Source organism: Muscardinus avellanarius, assembly GCF_963383645.1.
Source record: "Muscardinus avellanarius genome assembly, chromosome: 14".
NCBI lineage: Eukaryota > Metazoa > Chordata > Mammalia > Rodentia > Gliridae > Muscardinus > Muscardinus avellanarius.
Window position 1 is genome coordinate 91,982,841 of NC_137800.1, and position 13,451 is coordinate 91,996,291.

Here is a 13,451-nt window from a genome sequence, read left to right on the forward strand (position 1 = left end):
AGCTTGGTGAGGCAGGTTTTGCTAAGGCAGTGGTTCCTCCGCCTTCGCAGGTCCTTTGGGTGCTGTGGCGTTGGTGAGCCCCAAGGTGGCGGTACGGAGCACACAGCCTCCCAGCTGCCTCTGTCTACGGAACCCTTCCTGCCCGTGTGTAGTGCTGGGATGAGACCCAGGGGCACTCTGCCTCCGAGTTACACCCCCACCCCTGTTTTTTATTACTATTTTTCCATACTGGGGATGGAACCTAGTGGCATTCTATCTCCGAGCTGCACCCCAGCCCTATCTATCTTTCTCTCCCTCTCTCTCCATCTCTCTCTCTCTCTCTCTCTCTCTCTCTCTCTCTCTCTCTCTCTCTTTTACTGAGGGTGGAACCCAGGGGCTTTTCTACCTCTGGGATATACTCCCAGACCTATTTTATACTTTATTTGGAAACAGGGTCTCACTAAGTTGCTGAGAGCCTCACTAGATGAGGCTGGCTTCAAACCTGTGCGATCCTCCTGTCTCAGCCTCCCAAGTGCTGGCATTACAAGCATGCGCCCCCACGCCCGGCTTTATTCTTTTTTTATTTTATTTATTTATTTATTTATTTATTTATTTATTTTTGGTGGTATAGGGGTTCCTGGAAGCCCTTCTACCTCCGGGCTACACTCCCAGACCTATTTTTACATTTTTATTTTGAAACAGGGTCTCCTAAGCCAGCGTGCGCGGCTGGCTTTGAACCTGCGCGATCCTCCTGTCTCTGCCTCCCAAGCGCGAGATTACAAGCGTGCGCCACCACGCCCGGCTTTATTCTTTATTTTGAAAAAGGGTCTCACTAGCTGGGCGTGGTGGCGCATACTTGTAATCTCAGCATTCTGGAGGCTGAGACTGGAGGATCATGATTTGTGGACAGCCTCAGCTACTTAGTGAGGTCCTCTGCAACTCAGACCCTGTTTCAAAATAAAGAATAAAAATTGGGCAGGGGGTTTGGCTCGGAGGTCAGATGCCTCTGGGTTCCATCCCCAGACCCGCAAAAAAAAAAAAAAAAAAAAAGAAAGAAAGAAAGAAAGAAAGAAAGAAAGAAAAAGGGTCTCACTGAGTTGTGGAGGGCCTCACTAAGTAGCTGAGGCTGTCTGCGAACCCGGATCCACCTGTCTCAGCCTCCCAAATGCTGGGATTACAAGTGTGTACCACCATGCCCGGCTTCATTCTTTATTTTGAAAAAGGGTCCCACTGAGTTGTGGAGGGCCTAAGTAGCCGAGGCTATCTGTGAACTGCAATCTCCGCCTCCTGAATGCCGGGATTCCAAGCGTGCGCCACCACGCCCGGCCTCTGCGTTTTCGATAGGCCCTCTGGACTCTCCTCACCTTCTGTTTTACAGAGGAGGACGTGGAGAACTTTGACGTGACCAACTTGTCCCAGGACGTGCTGCGGAGCATTGAGGCCGACAGCTTCTGGTGCATGAGCAAGCTGCTGGACGGCATCCAGGTGCGGCCTGGGCGCAGTGGCAGCCCGCCTCTCACCCGCTCGGCCAGCCCGCGTCGCCGGGTTTGGGGGTGCTGTCTCCGTGAGCTGGGGGCGGCACAACCCCGCCCCCACTCATCCCGGCCCCTGTCATTTGCAGGATAACTACACTTTTGCACAGCCTGGGATCCAGAAGAAGGTGAAGGCGCTGGAGGAGCTCGTCAGCCGGATCGATGGTAGGGGCAGGAACAGGAGTCTGCCTCTGCGCCCCGCGTGCCCTGCAGCGCGGCCCTCGTAAAACCCGCTGTGCCACCGCCAGCGCCTCCCTCTTTCCTTCCCGTCCCCTTTTGCACCGCTCCACTTCCCGTCCTGAGTGTGTCCCGGCCTTGTGTGAGTTGTGTGCTCACAATCGCCCCCCGCGTGCAGATGGATGCGCCGGCCTCGCCCCGCGGTGGGCCCACGTGCAGGTCCCGCAGGAGCAGGCTGAGCGCCAGCTGCCTCCGGGTGCTGAGCCGGCGGCCAGGCTGCTCATCTGCTGGCCACCCTCGTTTTATTTTTTCCCTGCTATTACAGATACCTAATAAATAAAGGTATAGCACTTATGATAGTAGCCTTAGCCTTTTTTTTTTTTTTTTTTTTTTTGGCGGGTCTGGGGATGGAACCCAGGGGCATTTGACCTCCGAGCTACACCCCCTGCCCTATTTTTTATTCTTTATTTTTATTTTTATTTATTTATTTATTTACTTTTGGTGGTACTGGGGGTGAAACCCAGAGGCTTTCTTCCTCCGGGCTATACTCCCAGGCCTTTTTTTAATATTTTATTTGGAAACAGGGTCTCACTAAGTTGCTGAGAGCCTCACTAAGTAGCTGAGGCTGGCTTCGAACCTGTGCGGTCCTCCTGTCTCAGCCTCCCAAGCGCGGGGATTACAAGCGTGCGCCACCACGCCTGGCTTATTCTTTATTTTGAAACCGGGTCTCACTGAGTTGCATAGGGCCTCACTAAGTAGTAGCTGAGGCTGTCCGCAAACCGTGATTGTCCAGGTCTCAGCCTCCTGAATGCTGGGATTACAAGCGTGCGCCACCACGCCCGGCTGATAGTAGCCTTTTCAAGATGTATCTTTTATTGTTTCTTTGCATTATAGAATACTTCTTTATTGCAAAAAATTAATGCAGAAAACCACAAAATAAGTAGAAATCCTCCCCTTTTAAATTTTGTGTGTGGTACTGAGTACTTAACCCAAGGGCCTTCTACCTCCAAGCCACCTCCCCAGTCCTATTTTATTTATTTTTTGTGTACGGCACTGGGGATGGAACCCAGGGCCATTCTACCTCTGAGTTGCACCCTCGGCCAATTTTACTTTCTACTTTGGAACAGCGTCTTGCTAGGTTGATGAGAGTAGCTGAGACTGTCCTCGAATCTGCAAGCCTCCCTTCTCAGCCTCCCAAGCACTGGGAGTACAGGTGTGTGCCACCACACCCAGCTCTATTTTAGTTTTATTTTGAAGTAGGGTCTCGTCAAGCTGTTTGAGGCTGGTCTCGAACCTGTGACCCCCTAACTCAGCTTCCGAAGTACTAGGATTATAGGTGTGCGCCACCACGCCTAGCTCCCCTCCTCAATTCTACTCCCCAGAAGTAACCATGGCTGGTGGTTCTCACGAGAACTGTCGAGCTGGCTGTGGTGGCGCGTGCCTGTCTCCCCACTCCATGGGAGTGTGGTGGAGGACCGCGGGCTCGCCGCCAGCCTGGGTGTGACTGAGCTGCAGAGCTCCCTCCAGGCTGCGGGGAGAGAAAGCGCGGTCAAGGCTTCGGTGGGCTGCCGCGCGGAGCGGGGCTCTGCCTTGACTTGCTCCAGACTCACGGGCCGGAGGCGGTGGCTGGGGCAGCTGGTCTGTTGAATGTGGCCAAGTGCCTTCTGGCCTGCCACTCAGTGTGTTAGCGAGGAGGCCGCCCTGGGAGGGCCAGCGAGCCCGTCCGTGGGCAGCGTCCAGGCCCCTGCTGGCCGGCATCTGCCAGGGAGGCGGGAGAGGGGCGCCTCACTAGAGACGGCCAAGGTGACGCCTGTCCTTTGCCTGCTGGCTGTTCCCCCGATGGGTGCCGGGGCCAGGCAGCCAAGTGGGCCGCGCGCTCCTGGCGGGAGGCCGCGGGCTCCGGGCCAGTGGCCAGCGGCGCTTCCTGTCTCAGAGCAGGTTCACGGCCACTTCAGGAGGTACGAGGTGGAGTACCTGCAGTTCGCCTTCCGCTGGATGAACAACCTGCTGATGCGCGAGCTGCCCCTCCGCTGCACCATCCGCCTGTGGGACACATACCAGGTGCGCCTGCCCCGGGGTGGTGCGCCGGGCCCAGGGTGGTGTGCCCGGCCCAGGGTGGCGCGCCCGGCCCAGGGTGGCGCGCCGGGCCCAGGGTGGTGTGCCCGGCCCAGGGTGGTGTGCCCGGCCCAGGGTGGTGTGCCCGGCCCAGGGTGGCGCGCCCGGCCCAGGGTGGCGTGCCCGGCCCAGGGTGGCGCGCCGGGCGCCCGGGCTCAGAGGCTGCTCTTTCCTCCTCCCAGGCTGAGCCCGAAGGGTTCTCCCACTTCCATCTCTACGTGTGCGCGGCCTTCCTGATCAAGTGGAGGAAGGAGATCTTGGACGAGGAGGACTTCCAGGTGAGCGGCGGGCTGGGAGGCCGGCCGCAGGGTGGGGAGTGGTGCTCAGGGGAGGCCCACCGGGCGCAGCGGTCCTGGGCCCAGAGCTGGTGTGAAAGGGTCTTAGTGGCAGGGGGGCTGCAGAGCGGCCGGCAGGCCCAAGGGCATTTCACGGGGTCACTGGCGCGTCTCCTGAGCACCGCGAGGTGCTAGGCCCTGTTGAAGGCAGAGGACATGTTGAGAAATGAAACAGAGACGTCTCTATGTAACTTACATGTAACATACGTTATGTAATATAGAGAGCCTGTTTATGAGTTGAGAGGAGACGTACAAAAACCAGAAGCAGAGTGAATAGTAAATTTAAAAGACTGTTAAGCCAGACGTGGTGCATGCATGTAATCCCAGCATTTGGGAGGCTGAGACAGGAAGATCGTAGGTTCAAGGCCAGCCTCAGCTATTCAAAGAGACCTCTCAGCAGTATCTCTCCCTCCCTCTTCCTTCCTCTTCCCTCCCCTCTCCTTGCCCAGGGCCACTTCACCACTAAGCTACAGCACGAGCCCTTTCATTTGAAGACAGGGTCTAAGTGGCTTGGGCCGGCCGTGGTCTTGTGGTCTCCCTGCCTCAGCCTCCCATGGGCGGGAGTCAGCCGAGTGCTGCTGTGCCTGGCTGGGGTAAATTCATGGCACAGAAGTCGAGCAGGGCAGCTGCAGGCGGGGCTCAGAGGCCAGTGCTCACCTGGCACCCACAAGCCTAGGGAGGTGAGCGAGGCCTGGGCCATGAGGCGCGCCGGGGAGCCCAAGCTGTACTTTCACATAAAGTAGCCTGCGGGGAGGAGCCCCGAGGGAGCCCGAGGCGGTGGAGGTGTGAGGAGGGACCAGGTTTAGGATGTACTGTGCAATAGATGAATAGGGTGCGAATTTTGCCATGTGTGGCGAGGGCGGGGAGGAGCAGGGCTCGGGGATCTATGTTCAGCTGCGCATTGAATTTGAAATGCTCATACACAGCCGGGCATGCGGCGCACGCTCGTAACCCCAGCATTCGGGAAGCTGAGACAGGAGGATCGTGGTTCACAGCCAGCCTCAGCTACTTAGTGAGGCCCTTTGCAGCTCAGTGAGACCTGTTTCAAAATAAAGAATAAAAGCCGGGCATGGTGGTGCACGCTTGTAATCCCCGCGCTTGGGAGGCAGAGACAGGAGGATCGCACAGGTTCGAAGCCAGCCTCGCTGGCTTAAGAGACCCTGTTTCCAAGTAAAAATATAAAATAGGTCTGGGAGTGTAGCCTGGCAGTAGAAGGGTTCCATCCCCAGTACCACCAAAAATAAATAAAGAAATAAAGAAATAAAAAATAAAGAAATAAAAAATTGAGCTGGGTGGAGCTCTAAGGTAGCCCATGGGTCTATCCCCAGTACCCCCCCATGTGTGTGTGTGTGTGTGTGTGTGTGTGTGTGTGTGTGTGTGTATGTATGTCTGGGGTGTAGCTCAGGTAGCATACCCCTGGGTCCCATCCCCAGTACCACAGGAAAGTTTAGAGACTGCAAAGCAGCCCTCCGAGGGCCTCCTCACTCCTCTGGCCTTTGGGCTCTCCTCCCGCTGTGGGCCGTGCTCCGCCTCTGCCCGCGGCTCCCAGGACGAGGGCCGGCCTCTGCGGGCGGGAGCCAGGCTCTCAGCACCCGTGGCGGGTGGCAGGCAGGAGACCCTGGGCCTGTCTGGAGCCTGGACCAGCTCACAGGCACTGACGCCTGCCTCGCAAGGGGGTGGCCCGTGACGCTCACCGGAACACTGACTGGCGCGTCCTCTTACGGGAAGCGAGGTCCAAGTGATCTGGGGATCTTGTATCTGGGGACCAAGTGATCTTGGTGTCGTTGGTGTCTCGGGGCTCGTGGGAAAGGGTAACCACGAGGATTGCGGGCTGCCACGTCACGGAAGTGAACGCGGGCGGGGTGGTGGTGCAGGAGCCAAGGGCGGCCACCAGGGTGAGCCTGGGAGGCCTGTGAAGGGAGGGCTCTTCCTGCCAGCACGGGGCTGTGCTGTGCCAGGGCAGAGGTCTGCCAGTGCGAATCCTGCCCCGGCGTGAGCAGAGCGAGCCACCCCGGGCCCTGTGCATCTCCGAGGGGAGAGTGTGCCGGGCGCACCGCTGGTCAGCAGGGGCGGCGGGTGGAGTTGGCGCCCAAGCTTACGGCCTGGACAAGAAATTTTTTCTTTCTTTATTTTTTCTTTATTTCTTTCTTTCTTTTTGGTGGTACTGGGGATGGAACCCTTCTCTTGGGTTTAGGAGACACGTGCTCCCACACCACCGATCCCCGGGCCTGTTAAAGTATGCACTTGACTAGGGAAGGGTTTTTTTTGTTTGTTGTGGTGCTGGGATTGAACCGGGGTATTCTACTTCTGAGCCACACCCCTAGCCCATTATTATTATTATCTTTTTTTGGTTGTTATTATTTTCAAACATAAGTTGCTGAGGCTGCTCTTGACCCTGTGCTCCTCCTGTCTCAGCCTCCCAAGTACTGGGTTCCAGGCCTGCCCCATGCTGGCACCTTCTGTCCCTGGCTACCTGCCCCTCCTGTGCGATGGCCTCCCCCTGGGGTTCCCAGCTTTCTGCTGTGGAAGGCGATGGCTCTGATGCTGGAGCCCCCGTGAGAGCGGCCCCATGCAGCCCTGCGCTCGCCGCCCTTTCGCTCTGCGTCCTTGGGTGAGCGCCTGGCTGTGATAGCCGCAGCGCTGTGTAGCGCGGCCGCGGGGCGCGGTGGAGCTTGCCGGCCCCGGCGTCGCCACCAGGGGGCGCTGTGGCTCCTTCCGCCCAGCGCCGCCTCTGAGGGCTGATGGTCCCTACTTGCAAGCCTCCTAGAAGAGCTCCCAGAGAGGAGAGGTCAGAACCCTGTGTTAGCTGAGTTTGTTTGCTACTGATCACACAAACCAAACCATTAGAGAAAAATTGGAAAGTGCCAGTAAGAAACAAATGGACACACGAAAATTTACCACATGGAGGTAAATATTGCTCTCTCCTCTCTCTCTGTCTCTCTGTCTCTCTCTCTTTTGGGGTGTGTATGGTAATGGTGATTGAGTCCAGGGGCATTCTAACCTCTGAGCAACACCTCCCAGCCCTGTTTTATTTTTTATTTTGAAACAGGGTCTCACTTTATTGCTGAGGATAGCCTCAAACCTGTGATCCTCCTGTCTCAGCCTCCCAAATAGCCCACTTGCTTTTATTTTTTTATTTTTAATTTTTTTTGGTGGTACTGGGGTGGATATACCTCCGGGCTATACTCCCAGACCTTTTTATATTTTGTTTGGAAACAGGGTCTCACTAAGTTGCTGAGAGCCTCACTAAGTAGCTGAGGCTAGCTTCGAACCTGTGCGATCCTCCTGTCTCAGCCTCCCAAGTGCGGGGATTACAAGCATGCGCCACCACGCCCGGCCCCATTTGCTTTTAGAATATTTTGATTACTATGTGTTTTATGTAGTTATATATTTACTCGTTTATCTATTTTGTGGTACTGGGGATGAAACTCAGGGGCCTTCTACCTCCTGGCTACTCCCCAGGTCTATTTTATATTTTATTTGGAAACAGGGTCTCACTAAGTTGCAGAGATTCTCACTAAGTAGCTGAGGCTGGCTTCGAACCTGCAATCCTCCTGTCTCAGCCTCCCAAGTGCTGGGATTACAAGTGTGCGCCACCACGCCCGGCTGGGTCTGGAGTTTTGTTTTCAGCTGGACGGGGTGTAGGGAAGGGGAGGGGTTACAGTGAACATTGTCTGTCAGTGTTGAGAATGTTGGCAGAGACCTAGGGAGAAGGATGTTCTCCTCCTGAAATGTGTTTTCTGGACAAATATTAAGTACTTTTAAAATATTTGTGCCCTTGCTGGGCGTGGTGGTACACGCTTGTAATCCCCGCGCTTGGGAGGCAGAGACAGGAGGATCACGCAGGTTCGAAGCCAGCCACGTGTGCTGGCTTAGGAGATTCTGTTTCCAAATAAAAATATAAAAATAGGTCTGGGAGTGTAGCCCGGAGGTAGAAGGGCTTCCAGGAACCCCAGTACCACCAAAAAAAAAAAAAAAAAGTTGTGCCCTTTGACATAGTAATTTCATTTCATTTCTAGGAATTTAGCTCCAAAGAAATAGCGCACACTTTCATCCCAGTAGTTGGGAGGCAGAGATAGGAGGATTGCAGGTTTGAGGCCATCCTTAGCAACTAAGTGAGACCGTGCTTCAAAATAAAAAAGGCTGGCATGTGGCTCGGAGTTAGAAAACCCCTGGGTTCAGTCCTCAGTATAGAGAGAGGAGGGGGAGCAAAGTATGGCCTCTGCACAAATATGTGCGTTATAACTTCATTACAGTGAAAACCCAGAAATAAGTACATAAAACAAGAGGCTGTAAATTACTGTGCAGCTTACATCATGGAAACTTCTTGGGTGTTGAAATGTCTTCAGGGTGTCTTTGGTTTGGAGGAAGTGCTTGTGATTAATGCTAACTAGATTCAAATTACATCGAGAAGATATTACTGTGTAAATCCAGGGAATGGCTGGGAGGCCGCGACAGGGTAAGAACAGCCTCCTCGTGGCCATGAAATTGCAGGTCATTTATCGTCTGTGTTTTTATTTCTTGCTAGACAAAAGTCCCACAGAGTGTGTATTGTTTAGATGAAAGCGTTATACCACACAAGGAATATACAAAGACATGCCTTGCGGCCCCTGGGGCTGGACCCAGGTGTGTTCTTCCTCTGAGCTGCACCCCCGTCCTATCTTTTTCTTTATTGTGAAACGGAGCCTCACGAAGTTGTGGAGGCTTCGCTACTTGCCGAGGCTGGCCGCGACCCTGCGGTCCTCCGTGGCAGCCCCCCGTGCTGGGGTGACAGGCGTGCCCTCCACGCCCGGCTTCTCTTCCTCCCGCGGAGTCCTGTGCTGTCTCCCTTGTCCCCGGCCTTCGGGGCCGGTCCTCGGGCCGGCGGCTTTCCCGGGCTCAGGGGCGAGCCTCACGCTGTCTGCCTTGCAGGGCCTCCTCCTGCTGCTGCAGAACCTGCCCACCATCCACTGGGGCAACGAGGAGATCGGGCTGCTCCTGGCCGAGGCCTACAGACTCAAGTACATGTTCGCCGACGCCCCCAATCACTACCGCCGATAGGTGCTGTCTCGCCGGGACCCCGACGCCCCACCTCTGATGGCGGTCGGATCACTGTGGCCACCGCGCGAGCCGCGGCCGGCGCCAGGAGCCGCTCCCGCTGTACAGAGCCCGCCGCGCGGCCTGAGCTGGCGCCCACCACGCCGCGGCCCGGACCCTCGGCCCACCGTCGGTATTCCACGGCGCGCGGCCGCCCAGCCGTGGGAGGGCACAGGAAAGGAGGTACAGGGTCACTGCCCCTAACGGAGACTGGACTGAGAAGGGGGCGCAGGTCTCAGCTCGCAGCTCACCTGGGCCCCACGCCACACCGGGGTTTTTGTTTTAAAGGAGAGGGGACAGACTACGGCGGGCGGGCTCTGACGGGGCTGCCTGTCGTGACTCAGTCTGATTTGGTCAGACACGCCTTACCTCCCGCTCCCGGTCTCCTGGCCTTCCCTTTGCCTGGTCTGAGCCACCAGGGCGGCTGTCTGGGCCCCGCGCTCGCTCCGCCCGGTGGCTCTGGGAAGAGGCCTGCACCAAGGGCTAGGAGGCGTTTTCTTTTTGTCACCAGACCTCTGTGTGTGTGTGTGTGTGCGCGCACGCGTGCGTTTACACACCATCCATGTTCCGTTCTGTCTGCATTGTGTCCACGGCAGCCCGCCCGAGCTGGTGGCCCGGGCCGAAGCGTCCCTGCGCAGGGGCGGGGCGGGGAGGGAGGCTCTCACCTCTCGGGACCTGTTTTCCATGATGACCCACTCCAAGATATTATGTGTAAATTGTGTTATGTGTATGGGTGGAAATGTACAACGTCGCTGTCTGAGGCAGACGTGGCTGTACATCTCCAATGTGCATCAGTGTGTGAAGGCCGCCCAGGAGACCCGCGAGGAGGGAGCTGTGGCTGGGGCCGGCGGGCCAGCGGGCTCCCAGCCTCTGGCTCAGAGTCCCCACCCGGCCTTGCTGGACCTCCGCCCGCCTCCCTCCTGGCCCTCCCCTAGAATCCCAGTGCCAAGGGACGGGCCGTGTCCCCAAGGCGAGGCTTGCTCACCCCAGAGCGCCGCGTCTGCCCACGCCGCACCCACACGGCTCGCGGGGCGGCCGGGCAGGGCAGGGCAGCATCCCGCAACGCCAGCTGAGCCCGGGCCCCCAGCGCGCCCCGCTGATCTCAGGCGCCCCGTGCCTCCCCTCTGCGTGGCTTGGTGGTTTCCTTCACACAGGACAGGCCGTGCTGCCCCCAGCAGACTGACTAGAGAAAGACACTTGTGTTCCCAAGTGGTGGCTTTATTTTTTTAGTTTTTATGTTTGTACGGGAATTGTGGATGAAGTGAACACGTTGTAAATAAAGTGTATTTCCTCCTCTCCTCCACCTGCTGCGTCTCCTCTGTGGACTCGTGAGACCTGGACCTAAAGGCATCTCCTGTTCTTGGGGTGCTTCCCGCGGGTTCTGGTAAATGTGGGGACAGGCCTCCTGCATGTGGGGCAAGCGGAGACGGAGCCCGCAGGGCGCTCGGAGTGCGCGGCACCTTCTCTGAGCTGCATGAGCTGCAGAACCGAGCGCGCGGTTCGCAGGCGGTGACGTCTCGGGACGCCTTCCCGCGTGCCGAGCCATGCCGACGCCGCCAGGCGCAGACCCTCCAGGAGGCCAGGAGGCAGGCCAGGATCTCCACGCCAGTGACAGCCTGGAGATAGTGAGCGCTTCACGCCCCAGCCCTGGGCCTGCCTGCGGCTGGGGCCTCGCCAAGGCTCTGGTTTTTGGTCATTGGTCTTTGGTGTGTGTGGTACTGGGGGTGGAACCAGGGGGTTTTCTACCTCCGGGCTACATTCCCAGACTTATTTTTTATACTTTATTTGGAAACAGGGTCTCACTAAGTTGCTGAGAGCCTCACTAAGTGGTTGAGGCTGGCTTCAAACCTGTGCCATCCTCCTGTCTCAGCCTCCCAAGCGTGGGGATTACAAGTGTGTGCCACCATGCCCGGCTTGTCCTTTTTTATTTGTGGTACTGGGGATTGAACCCAGGGGTATTCTACCTCCGAGCTACACCCCAGTCCTATCTTATTCCTTTTTTTTTTTTTTGAGGATCTGGGGATGGAGCCCAGGGACATTCTACCTCTGAGCTACACCCTCTGCCCTATTTTTTTATTCTTTATTTTGAAACCGGGTCTCACTGAGTTGCAGAGGGCCTCACTAAGTAGCTAAAGCTGTCCGTGAACCGCGGTCCTCTGGTCTTCGCCTCCCGGATGCTGAGATTACAAGCCACCATGCCCGGCTCTTTTATTCTTTATTTTGAAACAGGGTCTGAGTTGCAGAGGGCCTCGCTAAGTAGCTGAGGCTGGCTGTGAACCGCGATCCTCCTGCCTCAGCCTCCCAGGCCGGGGATCACGACGTGCCCGGTGGAGGCCGCGATGACTGATGCCAGATCCCACCGCCTCCATTTCTCTCCCCTTCCCACCAGGTGGGTCATGAGTGTCTGGCGTGGTCGCACTCCCCATCCAGGGCCCGCCTGAAGAGGAAAGCAGGACTAACTTGAAGCACCTCTGAAACACCCACTTCAATTACCAGCCAGGGAGACCGCCAGAGCATAACCGCGTTGATGACAGTGATTACAGGTGCTTCCAAAGTGTAGTAAACGTGATTAGAGGTATCAGAAGTATCTTACAGCTCTCTACTTGAAACTCTGTTTACAGAAAATAGCACTTAAAGCACAAGCTGTCCAAAGCAGATGTCCTTTTTTTCTTTTTTTTTGGTGGTACTGGGGTTCCTGGAAGCCCTTCTACCTCCGGGCCACACTCCCAGACCTATTTTATACTTTTTATTTGGAAACAGGGTCTCTTAAGCCAGCGCGGCTGGCTCTGAACCAGCGCGATCCTCCTGTCTCCGCCTCCCAAGCGCGGGGATGACAAGCGCGCCCACCACGCCCGGCTGAGATGTCCTCATTTTTCCTCCTCCTCTTTTGGCTCCCTAAGTCATTTTCCTTTAAAAATAGTAAAATGAAGATGTTTTATCCAGGCCCAATGGCATACACCTGTAATCCTAGTACTTGGGCAGCTGGGACCAAGTACTGGGGTCACAAGCGTGCCCACCACGCCCGGCGCTGGCTTACACTTTTCAGACACCCATCTTGCTTGATCTGGGTTTCTAAAGTCTACAGTTGCTAGAAGGGATTTCTACTTTATAATCTTACCTGCAGAAAGACTCCTGTGACTCCCGGACGAGAAGACTTGGGCCGCACCTGACCTCGGGAGGCTGCCGAGCGCTACTGGGTACTTACTGTGCACCGGGCAGAGCTGTCCCAGGTCAGGCGCTACCGTTAGCTTCACCTTCATCTCTGTGGGGAAACCGGGAGCCGGCGTGGCGGTGCGCGACGCTCATGGGCCTGGCACGGGGCGGCCGAGTCAGGAGGATCCCAGGTTCACCGCCAACCTCAGTCACTTAGTAAGACCCTGTTTCTAAATGAAAAATAGGCCGGGGAAGTCGGTGAGCTGTAGAGCACCTGCCACATGTGTAGTAGACCCTGAGTTCAAACCTCAGTACCACAAAATGAATATGTAAAGAAACAAAAGTGGGGCTGGGGTGCAGCTCGTGCGTATGTTCACCTGCTCGCCACTTGACTGGGTCTAGAGCTAACAACAGCCCAGTAGCCACGAGCACGCCTAGTGCCCACATCTTGTTTCCTGATACCATTTTCCAAAATAAATAAGTGGAACTAAGGTTCCTTGGAGAACTGGCTGATTCTAGAGCACCTTGTCCCAGAAAATAAGTCCTCAGATGCAAATGGGGCGCGGCTAGCTGGGAGAACTCTCCCTGCTAAAACATGGACAATTTGAGTAACAAAGTAGATAAAGCAGGAGAGAGTGTGTGTGTGTCAGTGTGTGGTTGTGTGTGTGGTGGGTGTGTGTGTGGTACTGGGAATTGAACCCAGAGGCATTCTACCTCTGAACTACAGCCCCAGACCAATTTTATTTCTTATTTGGAAATGGTCTCACTACGTTGCTGAGAGCCTCACTGACTTTTTTTTTTCTTCTTTTTTTTTTTGTGGTACTGGGGGTGGAACCCAGAGGCTTTCTACCTCCGGGCTATACTCCCAGACCTATTTTTTATATTTTATTTGGAAACAGGGTCTCACTAAGTTGCTGAGAGCCTCACTAAGTAGCTGAGGCTGGCTTCGAACCTGCGCGATCCTCCTGTCTCAGCCTCCCAAGCGCAGGGATGACAAGTGTGCGCTACCACGCCCGGCTCTCACTGACTTCTTGAGGCTGTCTTCAAACCTGCCATCCTCCTGTCTCAGCCTCCCAAGTACTAG

The 13,451-nt window shown here is 56.0% G+C and overlaps 1 protein-coding gene across 3 annotated transcripts in view; it reads left to right on the forward strand.

Moving 5' to 3' along the window:
• The window catches only part of TBC1D22B (TBC1 domain family member 22B), a gene marked incomplete at both ends in the record, with an annotated part of 39,571 nt that extends 30,393 nt beyond the window's left edge, over nt 1–9,178 (forward strand). For all 3 annotated transcript variants that reach the window (XM_080710600.1, XM_080710601.1, XM_080710602.1), the window contains 5 exons: nt 1,358–1,464; nt 1,601–1,676; nt 3,622–3,749; nt 3,986–4,081; nt 9,050–9,178. In XM_080710600.1, the coding sequence (XP_080566726.1) occupies nt 1,358–1,464; nt 1,601–1,676; nt 3,622–3,749; nt 3,986–4,081; nt 9,050–9,178 (536 nt within the window). The remainder of the gene's footprint in view (nt 1–1,357; nt 1,465–1,600; nt 1,677–3,621; nt 3,750–3,985; nt 4,082–9,049) is intronic.
• Nucleotides 9,179–13,451: the final 4,273 nt, after the last annotated feature.